Source organism: Plutella xylostella, chromosome 9 (assembly GCF_932276165.1).
Source record: "Plutella xylostella chromosome 9, ilPluXylo3.1, whole genome shotgun sequence".
NCBI classification, from domain to species: Eukaryota; Metazoa; Arthropoda; class Insecta; order Lepidoptera; family Plutellidae; genus Plutella; species Plutella xylostella.
The window spans coordinates 3,040,912-3,062,567 of record NC_063989.1 but is presented as its reverse complement, the minus strand read 5'-3'; the positions used below and the strand labels follow the sequence as shown (position 1 = coordinate 3,062,567).

Sequence of the window (21,656 nt, the reverse complement as noted above, 5' to 3'; positions counted from 1 at the left end):
ATGCCAGTTTAAAGCTGGTTTAGGTTTCTACGATTTTGAAACTTAAGAATGACTTGTATGTAACTACTTAGTTATAGACTTCAGCTTTTCTCTCGACTTTGAGGAATGTGTTAGAGCCTTAGTTACGTTAATTAGTACAACTTAATTATGCATTTTAACACACAAATGTATCATTATAATGTATCAGTAGGAGCTCTAATAGCACTTTCTCTCTTCATCGAATACGTTGAAATGTTTGAATTTATCATAAAAGTTAGCTTTTAAACTAGCCTTTCCCGCGAGCTTGGCCTCGCTCAAATGAATTTCCAGTGGGAATTCTGGGATAAAATTTAGATTTTATAAATGTTAATCCAAGGTATCAGCATCCAAAGTTATCAAAATTGGTTCATCCCGTGAAAGTGCAAAGAACATCCATTCCATACTTACAAACTTTCACGTTTAAAATAAGTTATAATAAGTTGGTGATATAGTCCCTTACTTACGAGTATACTAGTGATGTAACGAATGTGTGTTTTTGGACATTCGCGAATGCGAATGCGAATGCGAATATCTGAAATCGACATTCGCGAATGCGAATGCGAATGCGAATATTCAGTTTGTGTTCAAATTTGGCGTTATTTGTATGGTTTGGTGGCAGTCTCGTACTGAACGAGGTACGTTTCGTTCTAGGCGCATTCCGAATCAGACTAAACAATACAAGGCGCAATTTTTTTAAAACTTTATTTAGCTCCGTAACATTTTCGACACATTGCGACTGTGTGCTGTTTCTGAGGACGATTTACACGAAACATTTAAACGTATTTAAATGTATGGCTGTCTTGCTCTGACACTATACTGTCAAAATATGCTTATTGTTTGTTTATTTACCCTCACGGGCAATGAAAAAGATCAATTAAGAAAAACATCAAATTACTCCTAAGCGCAAAAAATAAACTTAATGACGACTTCTACAATTTTTAAGTTCATTTAACGACAAATCAGAATATTAACGTTTTTAGTTGGTAATATTCTGATTTGTCGTTAAATGAACTTAAAAATTGCAGAAGTCGTCATTAAAATTTTCTATTAAATGTTTTAAAAAATACGGGCTATTTGGTGTCTGTATTTTTTTAAGTGGAACTATTTCTTTGCACGTGCGTGTATGTTTAGGTCTTATGAAACTACAAGGTGGACCAACAGAAGTCATCCGATGTTGTTTGGCTCTCATTTTTTTCTAAATTAAAAACTGGTTCTGTTTTTTAATTATGTTTTTTTAATTAAATTTTAATTTTAACCTTTACAATTTTATTGATAAAGTCTAGAAGATGATATCGGCAAAATGGGCGCCGTGACAATTGATTGCCGTACGGGCTCCTTTTATGGCATTTCTCATCACTCCAGCGAGAACTTCGGGCGAGAGATTCTCGCACTCGCCTTAAGGGCTTTTAGAGACACGGGCTTATTCACATAAACATGGGTCTTCAAAAAAACCCCTCAAAAACCGTCACAAACGGCAAAATTGGGCGATTTTGCAGGCAAAAATTACAGTCAAACGAAAAAAAAGCCTGTAGTCCCGTTGTCCCCGTAATTCTTGTCCCCGTTAAGCGGGGACAACGGTACTTTCATAAAATAAATAAAATCAGGCCCGTTGTCCCCGTTGGACGTGAGCTACTCAACGGGGACAGCGGTACTTAATAAAAAAATAAAAAATCAGACTCGTTGTCCCCGTTCTCAAAATAAACTTAAAAAAACACAAGTATATTTTTTATTTCATGAATTTTATATAGTATCTTCACATCAAATCGCTTTTTTTTAGATTAGATCAATTCATAACTAACCTGGGTGATAATTTGGCAAATTTGATGTACGTGTTAATTTTAAAGGATGCGCTAACGGCACGACGAAATACTGCCGCGAAACAAAAGAACAGATAAGATTGTTGTTTGCAAAACTCTCATTGGCTTATTCTAAATCAGTCAACCAATGAGAGATTCCGTAACTACCCTTTTGAACATTCATACCTGTTCATACCTCTCATATTTTTTTTTATTGTTCATTGAGACGATGGAAAAAGTCCTAAAGTCCGTAGAATCCCCGTTTTGTGAAACTTGAAATGTTTTTATTTTTATAAAATTACTAACGCATAGAAAAAATCTGAGATTTTTTTTGGATGATACGGAGGGTTATTCCTATCATCAGAAAAATTATGAGCGTTGTCGAATTTTTTCGGTCATTGCCCATTACCTAAAGCCGATCATGTAACATTTTGTTTCATTTTATTTTGTCCTTTTCGTGCTAATAGAATTCGGAAGGGACAACGACACGTAAAATTTTGACGGCCCGTTGTCCCCGTTCACTTTTGCCCGCAAAGGGGACAACGGAACGAAAATATAATGACGTCCCGTTGTCCCCGTAACGGGGACACAGTTACGGGGACAACGGGACTACAGGAAAAAAAGGCGTCCCGAAAACTAAATAAGTATACACAATTATTCCGCGATCTTGGGGAGTATATCACTCCATGGCTTCTGAATTTATATTCTGCATTTGTCTAGTCCACCAATATCAAAACAAATTTGAAATTGGCGGCCATTTGTACAAATGAGGGCAACTTCCAATAGGGTGATTACTTTTGGCCCACCTTGTATTAACTATTTCTAAAGTTTCATTGCCCAAAAAAATTCATAAATAAATACCAAATGATAAAGTAAGAATGGTAATGTGGTTAAGAGGGTAAAAAAGGTTATAGACGAATGGATTTTGATTTTGTTAACCTACCATTATTTTAAAATACTTTTTTCTAGTAAGTACTGATATTCGCAAAACATTCGCACAAAATTTTGCGAATGCGAATGCGAATATCCAAAAATGTGCGAATATTCGCGAATGCGAATGCGAATGCGAATATTCGTTACATCACTAGAGTATACATTATAAGTACCTACCTAAGTATTATTATGCACTTATAAGTCATGAGTTAAACCGCTTAGATTTATAACCATATCCCAATTCACGTATCCCACCACATCCGAGAAAGTGTCTCGCGATGTCGAGTGTCAACTCTCCCACGTTTCCCCTCTCTCGTGAATGCACAAACACAGCTATTAACGAACACTCCATGCACATAACAATACACTGTGAATGTGAGATGAAGAGAAAAGCTGCGAAAACTTGTGTTAAGCCGTAGTTATAGGTGGATATGTACCTCTACAATACACACATTATGTACCTACATAGTTAAAAGTACCTATGTATCGTAGGTATGGTATAGCTTAACCTACTTTACCTTTGAAAGCTATTAATCTCTTATGGTATGTCCACCAACCCGCACCGTCCACCAACCCGCACTAGGCCAGCGTGGTGGACTAGGCCTAAACCCTTCCTTCATTGGAAGGAGACCCGTGCCCCAGCAGTGGGGACGTGATGGGTCGTGATGATGAATCTCTTATAACTTGTAATAACTACCTACACTAACTACAGCATAATAATATGATTTTCAGACATCTCTCATGCTCTGTATTAAGTACCTACCTAGGTACTTATGAAATGCCTGAAACATGAAGATACCTAGGTCTTTTCGTCCCTAGGGAGTTTTATGTTCTTGACAGTGTTTCACCCTTCGGTCAACAATGTAACTATTAACTAGTTAAGTCTCAGCTCCACGGCTGTCATGGGATCGATAGGTGACGAGAACAAATACTAAATTAAATCTTAAACATTATCATTTATTAAATTAAATCACTCCGCACATCTCCTAGCGGCTACAAGCAGTCAAACATTCGTTTCTCTTCCTCGGCCAGGCGTTGCTTTTCTATCTCCTTCTGTTTCTGCAGGTGGGCTTTTCTCTCCAGCTCCTTCTCCCTTCTAGAGGCTTCTAGACGGTTATAAAGCTTCTGCTTCCCCCGGGCGTAGAAGAAGCCACAAATCAGAAGCCCCCATCTTATGCCCCTGATCAACGGTGATACTGGATGTGGTGGTCCATAGGGTAGTGCAGGCATTTTTGTGGAAAACGTGTCTTATGTGTGATCACCTATTTATTTAATTTTACTTGAATTTTACCGATATTTTTCTAATTTCATGACACACAGAACACAGAGTCGAGTCGAGATTGACACAAAAACCCATAATATATACAAAAACCACACCAGTATTTATTATTATGAGCATGCTGATAAGTATTCTAAGGCCAAGCTCACACGGCAATACCGGTATAAAGCTAGAACATCCCTAGCCTTGACTGGGTCAAGTGCGCGGGAGGCTGCAACAATAATTTATTTTTCTGCGGAATCGCATAAGCGTTGCTAGGAAGGCCAGTGGCCGAGTGTTGCGCTAAGAATACTACTGTCTCTGCGGCGACAACCAATTATAGATACCTGGCAGATCGCCAAAACAACGCGTAACCACGTGGACGGTGGGAACAATCGTTTATCTCAAACTGATAGAAAAATAATAAATACCTGATTAATCAACTATTTAGGTAGGCATGCTTCCTTCTTAGAAAAATTTGGTTGGTATGCAATGTATCTCAATAGTTACAATCCCATCGTTACAATGGACGACTGACAGTGCATTATTAGCCCACCATAAAGTCTTGGCTGCACCAATCAATTACCTACTACCAAAATATCGTATTTAAGTAAACCTTATTCTATTCTACATAATAATATAACTGGGTACTTACTTGTTGCCGACTTCCCAATTTCATGTAGCGAAGAACCATTTTAGGATTGGCTGCACGTTAACCGTACCTACATATACTTACAGATACTTACCTAGACATAGTTGGTAGATAAGGGGAGTTGAATATAATCACTAGAATGGCCGCAGTTGTGTAATTTCATCAATTGCGAGTAGGTACCGTGATTCGTGACTCTACAGCCCTTCAACTTAAAAGTTCAAACATGCCTGAATTTAAGTAAGGTATTAAATTTTGTATCAAACTAACTAACCAATGCATTTGACTACCTACCTAGGTACTTAGATAAATACAATTTTGTAATTCATCAATTAACATATTAACTACTTATACCAAGTGCACCTAGTTAATACTGCCTTCCGTTACCAAACTAGGTAGTTAGGTGGAATTTCACAATTGAACTCTCTAAAGAAAGGTCAATCGATAGTTGGATACCCAACATACTGAAAGTGTGTAATGTAAAAAAAGTATTATTCTAACATTAGCAAGTAGCAACAGCTCGGCTATATGGTCACTCACTACTGCAATGCTGTAATGCTACAACACCGATACCGAATACCGGTTTCGCGGTTCCCCTCTCTAGACTCATAAATAATTTCCATATTCGTTCATTCATTCAATTCATTTGTTTTTTTTTAGTCCATTTTTGTCATTGCAACGTAGCGGACGTTTCGCTGCCATTCTGTTGAACTGTCAAAACATAAGTTGAATTTACCATAAAATGTAAGGAAATCCAATGCCTAATCTGATTTTCTGCCTTTGTTTAACCAAGTTGTGATAGTTTCAAAAAAATATGCACAAATATTGTTCATGTGTACGATCAATTAGCAACTGTGGTGTAGGGTGTGGTGAACGCCGAAAACACGAAATGAAATCGATGGGTTTTACCAGCGTTGTCGCCTTGCCATACCGTGTTTCTCATGGAAATCTATAATCATCCATCGGTACCCCTTATTATCGTCAACAATTTCGCTGTACCAAGTGAGTGAGTGTGTTTTGTTTTGTGCAGAAATCGTCGAGCACAAAGACGACGACGATGACGACGCCGGCCAAGTTGTTCGGGCGCGACATCGGCTCCTACGATGAGGTGGACGTGGATGAGCTGCTGGCCAAGCTCACGGCCGAGGAGCTGTCCATGCTGGCCAAGGAGGTTGACCCTGACGTGAGTACAGACACACACACACACACACACACAGACATAATGCTGGTACCCTTGGCTATTCGTATTTGCCAAAGCTGCCATGTGTGGTCAGTATATCGCCAAAATAACTGCCGAATTTGCCTTCATTTATGGTATTTAGCAAATCAAGCAAACAACCAATAACAAACACAATATATCCAAGTGTGGTGATATGGACATTAGAGATACCTACATGCTTACAAGTAACTCATGGTAGTGCATGACCTTCAGTAGACACTAGACAAGAGACCAAAATGCTGCATTGAACAAGATAAAATAATCTTAATCTCTGTTTCCCTCCATCCAAAGGTTGTCTGGCAGAGATCGCTTTTAGTGATAAGACCGCCTTTTGTACCCTAATTAAGTTACGTTTTGTTAATTTTATTATTCTGTTTTGGTGTACAAATAAAGTGTATTCTATCTATCTATCTATCTATCTAAAATGTGGTTTAGTCTGCCCGTTGAATTGCATATTTAGGGTTATCTGCCAGATTCTCATTGGGGAATCATAATACAGTACAAAAACACAGATATAACATTAGCGAGATAACTTCCAACTTTTGGCAGACAAAAGACCAAAATGCTGCATTGGTGCTAAGTAAATGTGGTGTTTTGCATGTTTTTAGGGTTATATTGGGCTGATTCTGGAAGGAGAATCATAATTCATAATGCTAAGTTCATGCACACAGACATAGTGTTAGAGATACATGCTTACAAGTAACCTTCAGTACACAAAAGACCAAAATGCTGCGTTGATGCTAAATAAATGTAGTATGCATGGACTTTGCTATGTGTAGAGTTATCGGGTAGGTTCTCATAGAAGAATCCGAATGGTCAGTTCACGCCCACAGACATAGCATTAGAAATACATGGTTACATGACCTTCAATAGAAAATAGACCAAAAATGATGCATTAAACAGTAAGTGAAAATGTGGTGTTTTATGTGCATATTTATTTTTTGTCTAGGGTTATCTGAGAATTTTAATGATTGTTATGCTGTGATGTCAAGTCATACTGAAGACCTACTAAATCGAAGCACACTGGCTAAAAGTGGAAAACAGAAAATCAATGCTCGATGAAATCCGCACCATATTAAACATAGTTTGAAATATTTTCTTTCTATGAAGTAGCAAAATGCTTCCTATTGGTAGTAGTAGTAGAAAAACTCGCACTTCATACACCCCTGAACAATTTGTTTGCGGGGAAATTGAACATAATTGAAATAGTGTATTGTGTCTTGGATCTAAACATTGATGTTAAGGTAAAACACTGTCCTGAAACATGTAATGATAGGCTAGATTCAATTTAAATACTTTTGAGAAGTTATTCGAAACTTAATTTATATAAGCCGCATAATATTGATGGCAACAGCCTCAATAGAGTGCAATCTTAGTAATTTTCTAAATTTGGCCTAAAACAATAAGTTTGATATTGTATAAAAGCACAAACTTAAGTCAATCATTATGTTGTAACCAATCCTAATTCCCAATTATCTTCATAAGATCAAGTACCTGCATTTGTAAACAATAAAACATGATTTTTAACATCCAGTAATTTCAACTTGTAAACTCACAGCAAGTATGTACCTACTTACTATGTCATTTGATGTCAACGTAATTGCTTACAATTGAGAGCTATTGTAGGGGCTTGTTGCAAGGCTAATGTACAATGATCATGGACTGTGGGAATAAGGTATTATGATCTTCATGTAACAATCCCTTTATATTTTCAATGTTAGTAAGGAAATAGTTTGTGTCATGACATAAATATCCTCAATGATATTGTATAATATTTTTGTTCAAGTTATAATGTCTGAGACCATGTTTATGTAGCCTAAATGCATGTTTTGTGTGTATATGAAAGTAGGTATTAATGTCAGTTATGTATGTTGCTTCATTTCTTTTGCATTTAACACTTGACTTAATACATTAGCATAGAAATGTGGATTGTGCGTTAAAATTACTTCCTTATGCAACTGATTAACATTTCAAAATAATTAGGAAAAGGAAAGAAAGAACTGATTATAAAAATTGGCTTGAGTAACAGGCTGTGAATGAACTAACAAGCCCACTCAAAAAATGCCTCAAATATGGTATTTTTCTTTGAAATTTTTATAACTGCATTCTGAAAAAGTTAATTTAGGGTAGTACCATTTTTGGGTGTTCTTAACAAAGGTTTTTGTAATAGGTCAAAAAATATGTGGCGGGTATGAGTAATAAATACATTTATTTGTAAATAGATACTTAGTGCAATACTGATCACTTATCTAAATAAATAATCAATCAGTAATTCCATTGGCACCACTAGTATTCTTATCTGAAGTACATTTTGTATCTAATCTATTTGTAGAAAGCATTATTGTTATCCTTGAATTTGTATCTATGTAGCCTACATAAAATTAATTATTATTAAAACTTCATAAACAGGAACATACCTGTATGTTTGGACTTATTACTCTCATCAGTATAATTATTTTTGTCGTCCTATAATAACCTCAACTTTGTCCATCACTGACTGACTGACAAATCCTCTTACCACAGTGAAATAGGGTTTCTATTTCAGTTCTCGTGGTTTTCATCAACACACTAAGGTCTTGTACACAAAACTGCGTTGCGACGTCGCAGCGCAAAAATCTGCGACTGTTTTAACAGTTTTCAGCGCAAATGCTTGAATACTACGCAGGTTTTTGCGATGCGTCGTCGCAACGCAGTTTTGTGTACAAGCCCTAAGAAGAAAAACTCAACTTTGTGATTTTTTAGGTGTGTTCTTTCATTTCGAATGCACGATATGTATGTAACCCAAAAAATCACCTATCTCTTTCATCAATCCCATTCCATTTTCCAGGACAACTTCCTGCCGCCGTCTCAAAGGAACAACTATGACTGTGAGAAGGACCCCACGGGCCCGCTGAACCGCAAGAAGCTGATCGAGCACATCAACAAGCAGGCGCTGGAGACGCCGGACCGGCCCGAGGTCAAGCCCTACGTCGCTGGAGTGGTCAGAGGGAAGAAGGTAGGGATCAAGGATCAACCGATTTTGATGAAACAATCTTAACCATTACGTCAGGGCTCAGAGAGCATAGAGCGAGATTTTCTTACCATTCGTCAGTGAAAAGCAAACGCGTTTTTTTAGTTGTGTACATACGCGTGTTCCAAGGTATATATAGGTCGTAAACGCTAATTGCTAATTTGTATGGGGCAAGTGGTTTGCTTCTAGTGCTCCATAAAAATGTGTTTAATGGGGAGAAAAACTAAAAGCTAATTTAAAGATGCAGCTTAGGCGCAATGCTGACTTCATCCCTAGAATGCCAATAAGCGAGCTAGGTTCTGAAGGCATTTCTCTTAGAACGCGACGATCATTACATCGCTAGTCACAACAACAACTATGACTGTGAGAAGGACCCCACGGGCCCGCTGAACCGCAAGAAGCTGATCGAGCACATCAACAAGCAGGCGCTGGAGACGCCGGACCGGCCCGAGGTCAAGCCGTACGTCGCCGGAGTGGTTAGAGGGAAGAAGGTAGGGGTCGACCGATTTTGATGAAACACTCTTGAAATGTCGCTAGGGCTCAGAGAGCCTAGGTTTTTCTCACTATTCCGAGGAAAGTAAATTTGCGTTAACTTTTCACTGCTCGAACAGCAGAAAATCTAGCACTCCATACGCAAAGCTCATAACAATGACCTCATAGGTCATATCATCTATCTCTGGAATGTCAATAGGCGAGCTAGGTTTGGAAGGCATTGCTCGTAATATAATGCGACGGTCATAAAGTTGATGCGATATTCACTCGTATAATACGAATCCGCTTTCAAATTGACAACGCTTACGAATTTCGTAAAAAGGTTTCATTAGTAGATTTTCAAACATATTTAACATCGTCACTAATGAAATTAGATTTCCGTAATCGCCTTAGGGTGGATTATCCCTAAGGTGGTGTGGGAAAGCCTCTTGGACTGAAATGCAAGAACACCACGGTGGAATATAAGGATTCCCGATTCAGCTCAAATCTAATAATCGCGAAAGTGATAGCTGGCATTTACCTAATCTTTGTTAGTTATTAAGTAATATCTTTTTTAAAGCAATAGCGACGTAACTCGCCAATTTAAATGCTCATGCGTAGAACTATTTCAATCTTGATCCAAATTAAAATGCCGACCTAGGATTGCAGGCGAGGTTTCACAAAGACATACCTTGTTACATTAAACTCGGTATTTTAATTAGTTTTGAAAAGTAACATGCGTGACTTATCTTTAGCACTATAACAAGTCGCTAGATGTAGAACCATTATAAAGTGACCTTGTGTGTAATGTATGATGGTTAAAAGAGCCATTTACTTTCAGTTACATTTACATGTTGTATAACAATTGCGGGCACCCTATGTCTTTGTTTTGTGCTTGACCCCGTTCAGTCAATCGTGGTCGAGAATAATGTTACTAAATGACTGCTAAATATGGGTTACATGGTGATATAAAGGTGCAATTACCGTGAACTTAACTGGTGAAAGGTAAATAATACGTATCTATAGCTGTGTTTATGCATAGCAATATTAGCCGATGATAAAAACTCAATACGTAACAATACTCTGTTTTCGACGTTCCTCCTATAACCACTACCGGTTTAAGGTCAGTCCGGCAGTCCGGATATTTATTTTTAATCTCCCCTATGTCCATAGTCCACCCCACCTAATATTTCACCACGACGACAAACTCTGGTATAGCTCTTTTGTCACCGGCACGATAAGGAGTAAACACTTCATCCGCACCTCCAATTCAAATTGACCTAAATAGTGTCTTATACCTTGATCAGGGCTAGTAGCACGGGGCGCATTTAAGACGTGACATAAGTTTTGCATCGCGCTCACTCACATCGCGCAGCGTCAATAGCGAGCGCGACGGAGAACTTTCGTCACGTCTTAAATGCGCCCCGTACTAGTCCTTCAAGTAACTTTTTTTAGCTTCCACATAGTCTAACTATCTTATCCGTATTGCAGTGGATCCCACCGCCGCCGCCCGAGCGGCAACGCGACGCCGACGAGCAGATCTCCATCGACCTCGGCGACGAGTACGAACAGGCTCTCGACACCGCCTCGCAGGAGGAGATCATCGACCTGGCCGGTGAGTTGACTAACTATCAAGCAGTGAAAATCGACTCAAAGTTGGGCGCAGACTCCCGAAGCTAGGGAGTGCCTCTACCGCACCACAAATTCGAACGTAGTAAGAACTAGCAGTCCAACCAAATGTCCATCGACCTGGAGACCCTTCGACTGTCCCGATTTTACAAAAACATGCTGATTATCTACGAGCCTTCGCTTCTCCTAAAAATGTGATACCTATCTCTGTTTAGAAGACAATGTATTTATCTATCATATCGTTTGCTAATGTGGTTAGAGGTGGTGGTTTGTTATGAGTGTTATGATACTCTACATACCTATGACGTTATTGTGTTTACCACAATACATGAGCTACCGATTTTATGAAACTAGAAACTGTAAAACCTATCGACAACCTTACAATATTATACACGGTTCTTCACCTTTTTTGCCTTATTGGCTACAGGTAAATTGAGTTTAGGCATTCTTAACGCAATAAACAATGCAATGCAATGTTTGTAGATTTATCGTGCCTAGTATTATAATGTGGCAAGTTACTTGGCGACCCTCCTTGCGGGGTGAAAAGCGTGCCCGGATTAATCTCGCGATAGCTTGTAACTATTTCTGACGTAAGTAAAATTTTATTCTATGAGTTTTCCCGTAAATGTCATATTTAGCTTAAAATTTATAGTTTGACAGCATTAAAATTTGGATGTTTACCTTCAGAATATCTACCAATTTGAATTTATTTATGTAAAAGTGTTTTATTTTATAAATCAATTTCCATGTCACTTTCATGTTCACTCTCTGTTTGAACTTGTTCATCGTCGTCGTCATCCTCATCTTCATCATCGTTTTCATTAACTTCAATTATAAATCTAAGACAAAAACCAAAAAACATTATACCTACTTTGAAGTATAATGTACTAGAGTACGCCAGTCATATTAGTTCAGTGTACACCTATAATATTTTATGTTTAATTTACATTAAATTATAAATAAACAATAACATACCTGTCCAATACATCGTCAAATACTCTATCAGATTTATAATATTCGTCTTAATTTTTTATGACATGGTCGGCACAATTTCTCCACTTTTCAGGCGAATAATTAGAGAAAAGCAACTCTAAGTCTTTTATCTCTTTATCTAAGTTAGAGTCAATCGACGTTCTTCCGAGCTCGCCTTTCACGTACCGCCACACAAGTTCAATAGGATTTAATTCCGGGTGGTATGGGGGTAGGCGAAGCACGATATGACCATTTTCTTTCAAAATTTCATCAATTTTGTAATTTTTCTCTGTGTTTTGCTCATTAATTACTTTCATTAAATCACATAAATTTTGGTTGCTTTCCTAGTTACAAGAACGAATTATACGATTTGTTGTTTTTAACGTTATTTTGTTGACGAATTATAGATACCTAATAATAATATAATGATAATGTTAAAAAGGCCTCAACACTCATTCTAAGACTAATGGTCTCAGGATCAATGATCTCATGTGGGTCGCACACAAATTATGACAGACTATATAAGACATGTGGCCGCCTCGGCTGCGCGGCCGAGACTGCCGTAACAATGACATGCAGTGCACGCGTTGCCCTTCCCCGCTACCCTCCCGCTACCCGCTGTCGTCTTGGGTACCTCGTCCCCTCCGCGTCTTTCACCCCGCAAGGAGGGTCGCCAAGCAACTTGCCAATCTACAGGCTGTTAACTAGAATGCGTTTGAGCGGGAAATGGGGGTTAGTATTAGTCTAACCAAGCACGTTTCTAAGAAAAAAAACATCAGAATCTCGAATATTTATGTTTAAAGTCTAAAGTAAAGTGGAAAGTTTTACCTTAATCAAAAACATGGTCACCCTACACAAACACATAACCAATGAGACATTCGATTGCAAAAGAACACACACTGTAAATTTGTTATCAACTTCACTTTTCATAATTTATTTGATGTAACTATGATTGTAATTAATTACACAGTAGGTAATAACAATTATTAAATAAAATTGAAATTATTCATGGTGATTAATGACATACTAATCAACAATTAAACAGCTGATTGTCATAAAGTTTGATAGATCGTACAGAATATAATTTATGACTTACTAGGAGCTCAGAACAATAATTAAACCTTTTTACTCAGAATAAGGTAAGCGTTTAGTATTCCCCCTTGATACTTACCACATTTTATTTTTCTTTTATTACCTAAAGATGCGTACAGACCGGCCCAACGAACGTCCACCGATGGACATTTATCATACATAATACAGGGGCAGATTGAGCAACGAAGGTCAACAAAACCCGTTCGTTGGCGTTCGTTTGGCCGGTCTGTATGCAGCTAAAGTTAAAAGACCACAATGCATAACAGGATGATAACAGGGTCTACTTCAATGACGAATTGGTTTACTTACACTCGCTCATCTCGATTTGTGTTGTGTACTTGCGATTGAGACGTCTTTGATGACGAATAGTACGGAAATCCTCATAATAAGTATGGCCTCACTTTAAATACCAGTAGAATAATAACAATCTCGCGTATCATAACCATCGAGTATTTATGATAGTCATTACCTTCTCTGTGGATCTAGTCTGTCATTGTTGTTTACTTGTTTACAATCATTTTTTACAATTATTACCTAAAAGGGAAAAGGTACCTACAATTCTATCTTTTGATTACCAAGCCTTGTTCCTCATTTCGTTTTATGTTGTGCTGTGCTGTGAATACGTGTGACCTATGTTATGAAGCATAAAATGAAAATGTTCTGTATTCATAAAAGATAATTGTGTATCAATAAAGTGATACTTATGGAGTAAAATGAAATGTCTACAATGGATTGGGTACTTTGAGTACCCAAAATCTCGGTAGGTACTAGGGCATGCAATACCGGAACTATTTTCAATACCGGTATTGAGTTCCGGTATTGCAACTCAATACCGGGACCCCGGTATTAATACCGGTATTAGATTTCCTTGTAATAAATGGCATATATTGTGATTAAAGGTCGTATACGTCAAAATAAAACAAAAAAAGCAATGAAATTCAGTTTTTTGTAATAGATTTTTACGAGAATTGTGTATTAGAGTTAAAATTTTACAAAAAAATATTATTTTTACATCCAGTGTCCGTTTACGCATGGTCAACAGTAGATATCAAACGGCCGAAAACTGCATCAAACGGTTGGAAACAAGTGCGCTTTCACAGTACTTAGGAATACTATATCTTAATCGCTTTATTATAGCCTAAAAAAGTCCGATTCCGGTATTACTTCAATACCGGTATTAACTTTCAATACCGGTATTGAAAAAAGCGTGAATTTTGTCCCTAATACCGGTATTACGGATACCGGTATTGCGGTATTGCATGCCCTAGTAGGTACCTTGACGATGTGGCTCCACGAGTGTGGTGCAGATGCACGCATACTTTTTTATTGACCTTGGCTTTGAATTGTTTGGCCTTGATCTTGGCTTTCAAGTTCATGGTCATTCTGTCAAACGTACCTAAACCTGAATAGGGTGACTATGAAATTTTAAAATGTACTAAATAAAACTGTTTTATGTTGGTCAGCTTAAAGCAAATAAAATACGTTTTTTAATGTCTTATCGTGTTCAGTATCATCAGCTGTATCTACCATTTCCCGCTCCAACGCAATTAAGTTAACACCCTGTATAACCATTGTTACTTTGTCAATAAAATGAAAAAGAGGCAAGTAAATAGCTCCACTCGACCGCATGATGTCACCGAAAGTGAACCATTTAAGTGTCAAATTGGCGTGGCCACGGTTCAGTAGGTGTTAATTTGTACAATTCAGTCCGTGATGTCATGGATGATTGCATGTCGAGTGGGAGTTATCTTATCACCGACTCGTTCCTATGTGTATGTTCTTCAGACACATATATTTTCGGTTTTAAAAGTCGGTAGAATTACTTAAATATTAATTTGTAAGCAACACATGACGTGTTCAACGAAAATAATATTTGAAATGTGACATGTTATCTGTCGTTGTATCACTAATTTAAACAGGAATTTTGTTTGAACTGTAAAATAAATAAAGTCATAACTATCTCACATCGTTTCCGTCTTAAATCGCATATTTCACCTCCAATACAGCCTGCCATATAAAGCTTAAATTTATGGCGCGTTCTTGCCAAATTCGTTTATGAAAACATAAACATATCAAATAAATAAACCCGAATAAGACCATAATTTACCATTACTCCACTTCCTGCAGAATCTGTAATAAATTATCTTTACGGTGTCGCTTTAAAATCACCAAAATATCAACACTATAAGACAATTCTTGAAGCCCCTAATGAGTGCAAATATGAAGGCAAATTACAGCGACACAACATAAACTTATCAGTCACATGTCCAAACATGACTGGCCTCAATTAAAACATGTATTTTTAGAGAAAAATAAATAATAATCCTTATTGAGATGACAAATGGTGTTTGTATGTCGAGCTTGGCTCATTTCCAGGCATAAAGCTCGTGTTATTGTGCACGTATTGTGAACGAGCTTACATAGATACAAATGTTTATTGTACACCTGGACTGGAGTATTCTAAACTGTAGTGTTATTATTGTGAATGCTAACGACAATGACATAGCTCTTAGTTACTCAAAGAAACAGATTTGGTCTGATCTGATGGATTTGTGATTTGAATCATACTGACGTTGCACTTTTATACAAGAAAGCAACATTATAATTATTTATTTTAATACCTTTTCTAATATTTTTTCTGTTTCTTGCGATATTCTAACAGAATCATCATGGAGACATACATCTGCAGATTCTGTAGATTACATCTTATCGTATCTATTTATACCGGTGTTTGACACCTTTGACTTAGTGTCATATTTCCCCTGGATGGGGCAGAGGACATCCACAGTGACCCTCACAATCGGTCTTAACCAGTGCAACACCTTTCAACAGTACCTAAAGTTGATACCTCACTCGCAGTCTCCATTAATGCAATCCACAGCGCCATACTTAACTGTATTTCTCCCTGTATTGCAGCGATCCTGGGCTTCCACTCGATGATGAACCAGGACCAGTACCACGCCTCGCTGCTGAACAAGGGGCAGCCCGTCGGCCTCGGCTGGGACGGCATCACCAAGGCTTCCAAACAAAAGGTTTTATTATTATTAAATCATTTATTGCAGACTGTAAGTCCATAAAAAGTTAGTTACATAAATTTCTTAAAATATAAATATTAGTAAGACAGGTACAAAAACAAAAAAACAACAAACAAATATAACAAATAAAAATAAATAGATAGAATATTATTTATTTGTTCACACACACAGTGCGGTGTTATCGCTTAGAGCGATTTTTCAAGACAACCTTAGGGTGGTGGATATGTATGATCAAAGATGGGTCTGTATTAGGTATTACCTATGAGAAAAAATAAGTTTTTTGTAATTCTGTAAAAATAATTTTGTATAAAGAATATCTTATCTTACCTACTAGTCCCTATTAGCCCTCGCTATTTATATGTCACCGTCGGTGATATACAATGTGGCACTACACGGCGTCGTGAATAAGGTATGAACTGTGTAACCTAACCAAACAATTTATTATTATATTTCAGGTTTACCCCATGGACCCGCCAAACGACACAGACGTGGACGAAACCCTCAAGAAAATAGAAGCCAACGAACCCGCGCTCACTGATCTCAATTGGAATAATATTAAGGTACCTAATGAATTGTTTACCGCCGCCCGCAGAAAAGACATTATGTATGTGTTTGCACCGATTGTATGTTTGCGGTTACAGTCCTAAAAGCGGACGAAGCACTGCGAATGCGTTAGCTATAATCATATCACCATGATAATAATGCCGATTTCTTTCTGTACTTCATCATCATCATAATCATATCAGCCTGTAATCGTCCACGGCTGGGCTTCAATCTCTCCAGAGAGCCGCCACAGCATTTTGTGTTCACATGTTATTAAACCATTTATTTTTAGACTTTAAGTTCATTTAGTTTTTATATATAATTAGTGGGATATTTTAAATAAATAACTAATTTAAAACTGATACTTACAGTACATAACGATCTACAAATCTATTTATCCCTAACTCTAAACCACCCCTTAATGCCACCTTCCAGAATATAAGCGAAGAGAAGTTCGAGCGTCTGTTCGACAGTCTCAAGAAGAACTCCAACCTCGAAGTGTTGAGCCTAGTGAACGTGGGTCTCACGGAACACCTGGCTCTACGGCTCGCCGCGGCTCTAGAGGTCAACACGGCTCTACGGGTCGTCAACGTAGAGACCAACTTTATCAGCCCGAGCGGGGTCAAGGCGTTGGTGCAGTCTCTCAACACTACCAAGACTGTTGAGGAGCTGAGGGCTTCTAATCAGGTACGTACACTTGTCCAAAATTAATAATGCACATGCAGATGTTCACACCCGAATCATTAAATCGTAAGAGCCTTTAAAAAAACACTTGCATTTTGCACCTTGTTCGAAAGAAATAGGAGTCAATATCATGTGTCACATAATCGAAAACAACCGATCTGTCAAAGATTTCTATGCGCATTATCAATTTTGGAGCACTGTAATTGTATTTCTTTTCTTACAATTTGGGATAAAATTAATAAAGTATTTTCTACCAGATAATCTGTAATCGGTTTAGGACCAAAAATTTGATAGAAATTGTAATAATGAAGGAAAATTGCTGCAAGCAACGAGGTGCGCTAAAACATTGTAAACGAGCAATCCACTAGAAACAACAAACAATGGGAACCTAAAATATATCCGTCTCATTCTAGCGCGCCCAAGTCCGCGGAAACAAGATAGAGATGGGCTAGACTCTAGGCCGACGTCATAAGTCCAACACTTTAACTTTCACAATCTGGCTCATAAGCATCCTGAGTCTTCTATCTTCTGTATTCTATTCTATCTAGCACTATAACATACATCCGTCTCTTTCCAGCGCGCCCAAGTGCTCGGTAACAAGATAGAGATGGAGATAACCTCGCTCGTGGAACAGAACCCGACGCTGCTCCGTCTCGGGTTGCACCTCGAGTACAGCGACGCGCGCCACCGCATCGCCACGCATCTGCAGCGGAACATCGACAGAAGTGAGTAGTGGGGGTGTAAAAGCGGCACACTCAGCACGGGCCGCAACTGTTCTTTATATACGGGTTGTTGGGGGGTAAGGGGGTGAAGTTGGTAAGACGGGCTGCAAATGTAGGTTATATGGGGTGTAAGTAAGTAGTGGACTAATGGAAAGAGGAATCTGAACAGCTTTTGTTGTACGGGTTTTGGTAATACACGATTCATCATTCTTACTGTGGAGAAGCATATTTTTTTTGCGAATTGCCATAAGTCATGGAACAGAAGTTGTTTAGATAGACTCCCTGAGTCATCCCCTTTCCGTTAGTCCACTATTTACGGGACAACCTGTATACGCCCGGCGAACCCTTGGCAATCAGCGAATGACGCTATGCCGACTGGCTAATCCTTACACCGCGGTGACAAACCCCTGACGAGCTCTGGTGTTTGTCACCGACACGCTAAGACGAAGAAGTAGTGGATGGAATCAATGGAATGAAAAGAGAGCAGTCGGAGCGACAAAAAACAACAAAGAGAAAGTCGTCTCCATGTCGTCGTTCAGTGGTCAACTTATGTGAATAGGACTTGATCATAATATCTTCAGGTTCAGATATATATGTGATGAAATCTGAGGATAATATGTTTAACTGTTGGAAGATACAAGCTAGAGAATCGAGCTAAAGCTTACCAGCGACTAAATATTACTTGGGATACCTAGGTTAGAACATAAAACTGTTGGATAAGTATCAAGAAAAAATAAGTGTAACCAAGTATTATAAATATCAGATATGTTTTCTGCTGAAGTTTACTATTTTATGTTAATGAATTTGCCTTTATTCACATCTTCTCTAGGTACAACACATTATATAAATCAATATCACTATATGTTTCTAAGCTTGATGCTTCAATCATGCTCTCAAATTGTGAATAATACAATCGCACAACATTCTTTCGCGTACCACAGTCATAGGGAAACTAACATATATGTGTCAAAAATATCAAAGAAGATTCATCATAAATTACATAATTATAGATGGTGCCAGAAATGCTGAAAAGGGGTAAAGTTTAGCAAAACCTACGTAGAAACCCCCCAAAACAAACCATACAAGTTTTGTAAAACTTGAGAGTATTATGAAAGCAGCGCCCTATAAAATGTCACATAAATCTCACAAACCCATCCGATTTGTTCCACGAATCCATTAAAATGTGTGATAATAGCCAAAGCACATTAACGAATAGCACAGATACCTGTGTCAGCGACGAAACGGGGAATAGTTTCAACTTAGATGTTGTTATTAACGTAGATAAAACCTGCCACACTCTGGACATGTAATAAAGGTGATTTTTAGATCTATTTGAAATTATTATTCAGAGTAAAATAGAAAGACAGCGTCTCATGAACTGTATAATGTATGGTCTCAGAATATATTCATAGCAACAGTATTTTATCTCAAAAGATATAAATCCATATTTCTACCGAATTCTAAGACTCCCCGCTATCGGCTTTTATTCCCGAAAAAGTCAACAAAACACATCACCTTTGATTACTCGAGTGTGGCGCGGTCCCAGCTCACAACCGACCCGCTTCATTAACCACGGACCACCTGTACATACGCACGACGTTGGAAGAAGACTGAAGATTATCAAACGAGTGATGTTTGGGTCAGATTGCCGAATACAGAAGCGGGCTAGCGCGTCCTTGAGCCTGCGCCTACCTCGCGGCCGCCCGCCGCCCGTCGGCGTCGACAGCTCGGTCTTCGACATGATGATGACCCCGCCCAGTGCAGAGGCCGTCACCCCTATCGACGAGAACAAACCAATATTACCCCAGAATGGACTCCCCAAAGAACCCTTCGTCCGCGCCGCCCCACCAGACATAAACCCCAACCCCCACTCGTGAGTACATGAGTGACTCGTCCCTAACTTGCGACGTGCCTGCGTAGCCCACTCCGCCACACCACACTATGCACTTCACAAACGTGTTTTTTATGTTCCATTCCAGTACGGAAAGACCTAACGCTGCGACTCCAATTCAGATTCTTTAACCTGCAAAAGGCGGGGGCTCGTAGTCAGTAGGTAAATGTTTGCGTTCCCCTGTTGGCACGCCACGCCGTCGTAGGCTATAACATGACTTCGCTTTACTCAGACAACGCTTCTTTGATTGAGTGACGAACACTTACTACCTTTTTTTACTGTTCTCCGTAATCTGAGCTTTTATTCTTCATGCTTACTTAGAAACGAAATAGGCAAAAAAGGAAATAGTGCCCTGAGTAAAGACATAGATGACTACGAAAGTCAATTAATATTTAAACTTGTGGATTGGTTTTTACTACCCCTAATAGTCTATCCAATCTGCTATTATTCTATTTAAATACCTACACACAAACACAGACAACAAACTAAGTTAATTCACTAATTTTCGATTCTATATTTTATATTAACTGTTAACAATTTGTATTTTAGCCGCGAGGGAAGCGAAGAATCGAATAAAAAATCAGCCTAAAATCTTCGGTCTTTTCCCTGTGGATTGGTAAACCTCTATACATTTGTCTATGGCGCGAATGTAAAATGGCCAAGGCAAACAAAAAGGCCGTGCTATAATTTTTCGGATAAAGTAATCTCTTTTCAGCCCGAGCTTTCGCTAATCTTCGGAACGGCTTAGGCCTTATAAAGGACAACCAAATAGGACAGGCATTTATATCATTGTTCGTCATTGCACAAGAATTAATAATGTTACATTCCATTGAAACAAAAAAACTCTATTTGAAATAGGTTGTATATGAAAATCGGCTGTCTATGGTCGAGTTTTCGTATGCATGAAGATACTAATGCACGCATGCTGTGTGTGAAATAAAATTTAACTTGCATCGAGTGATTTTTTAATACTAATCGATACCAAACTATGATATGAGCATGATCTTGACCCATTCCAATAACGTATTATAAGTACCAGTCTAATGTAACTTTGTTTTATATTAATAATCTGTGATTGATTGTTAAAACTATTCCTAAGGACCTTATTATTATTATATCTAACAAAATCCAATACCGAATGAATATTTAAACCATCAACCCTAACTATTAAACATTACTATAACCTATTAATGGCACCATATGGTGTCCAAAATTGATGTGTGAAAACTGTCCGAAACGGTTCATCCACAATCGATTGACCCATAAACTGTAAGGCCAAAATAATGTTTTGTCCATTGAACGTTTCGCCATACACCTTTAGTTTTTGAGCTAAACGTTTGTTGGTCGAAACATTCTGTGCGCTAACAGTTCAAAGTTCTATCGGCTATCGATGAACCCGTAAAAAAGTGAGGGTTGATGCGTTTGCAAGATGTATGTGTGTATGTTCCCCGCCCTGACTCTGTGTGTGTTTCCCGCGTGTTTCAGTACGCCAACAACGGAGGAGCCAGAACAGCGCCTAGATCCATGAACACGCTTCAACGGTAAGGTTTTTTTTTAATACACAGACCAAATTTGTTGAGCCATAGACAAACATTTTCGCTGTCACTTTTCTTTCAAAATAACATTTCACATTTTCAACATAAAATTACACAGCTTTTAAATCAAGAAATGCAATAACACGTCACGATATTAATAAAAAATAATTATAACACTCACTCCACGAACTAATCATAA

General features: G+C 38.2%; 1 protein-coding gene across 11 annotated transcripts in view; it reads left to right on the top strand.

Moving 5' to 3' along the window:
* LOC105396346 (tropomodulin-1) overlaps positions 1–21,656 on the top strand; it is a 51,574-nt gene that overhangs the window by 27,516 nt on the left and 2,402 nt on the right. For 2 of the 11 annotated variants that reach the window (XM_038108819.2, XM_038108672.2), the window contains exons 2-10: positions 5,685–5,837; positions 8,701–8,868; positions 10,846–10,969; positions 15,964–16,079; positions 16,538–16,642; positions 17,061–17,312; positions 17,887–18,034; positions 19,676–19,904; positions 21,408–21,463. In XM_038108819.2, coding sequence (XP_037964747.2) covers positions 5,685–5,837; positions 8,701–8,868; positions 10,846–10,969; positions 15,964–16,079; positions 16,538–16,642; positions 17,061–17,312; positions 17,887–18,034; positions 19,676–19,904; positions 21,408–21,450 — 1,338 coding nt within the window. In that variant the 3' untranslated portion in view covers positions 21,451–21,463. Of the gene's footprint in view, positions 1–5,251; positions 5,399–5,684; positions 5,838–8,700; positions 8,869–9,254; positions 9,375–10,845; positions 10,970–15,963; positions 16,080–16,537; positions 16,643–17,060; positions 17,313–17,886; positions 18,035–19,675; positions 19,905–20,010; positions 20,085–20,471; positions 20,539–21,407; positions 21,464–21,656 lie in introns of those variants that run through there. The other 9 variants (XR_005253923.2, XR_007266596.1, XR_007266597.1 and 6 more) reach the window with 9 other exon arrangements.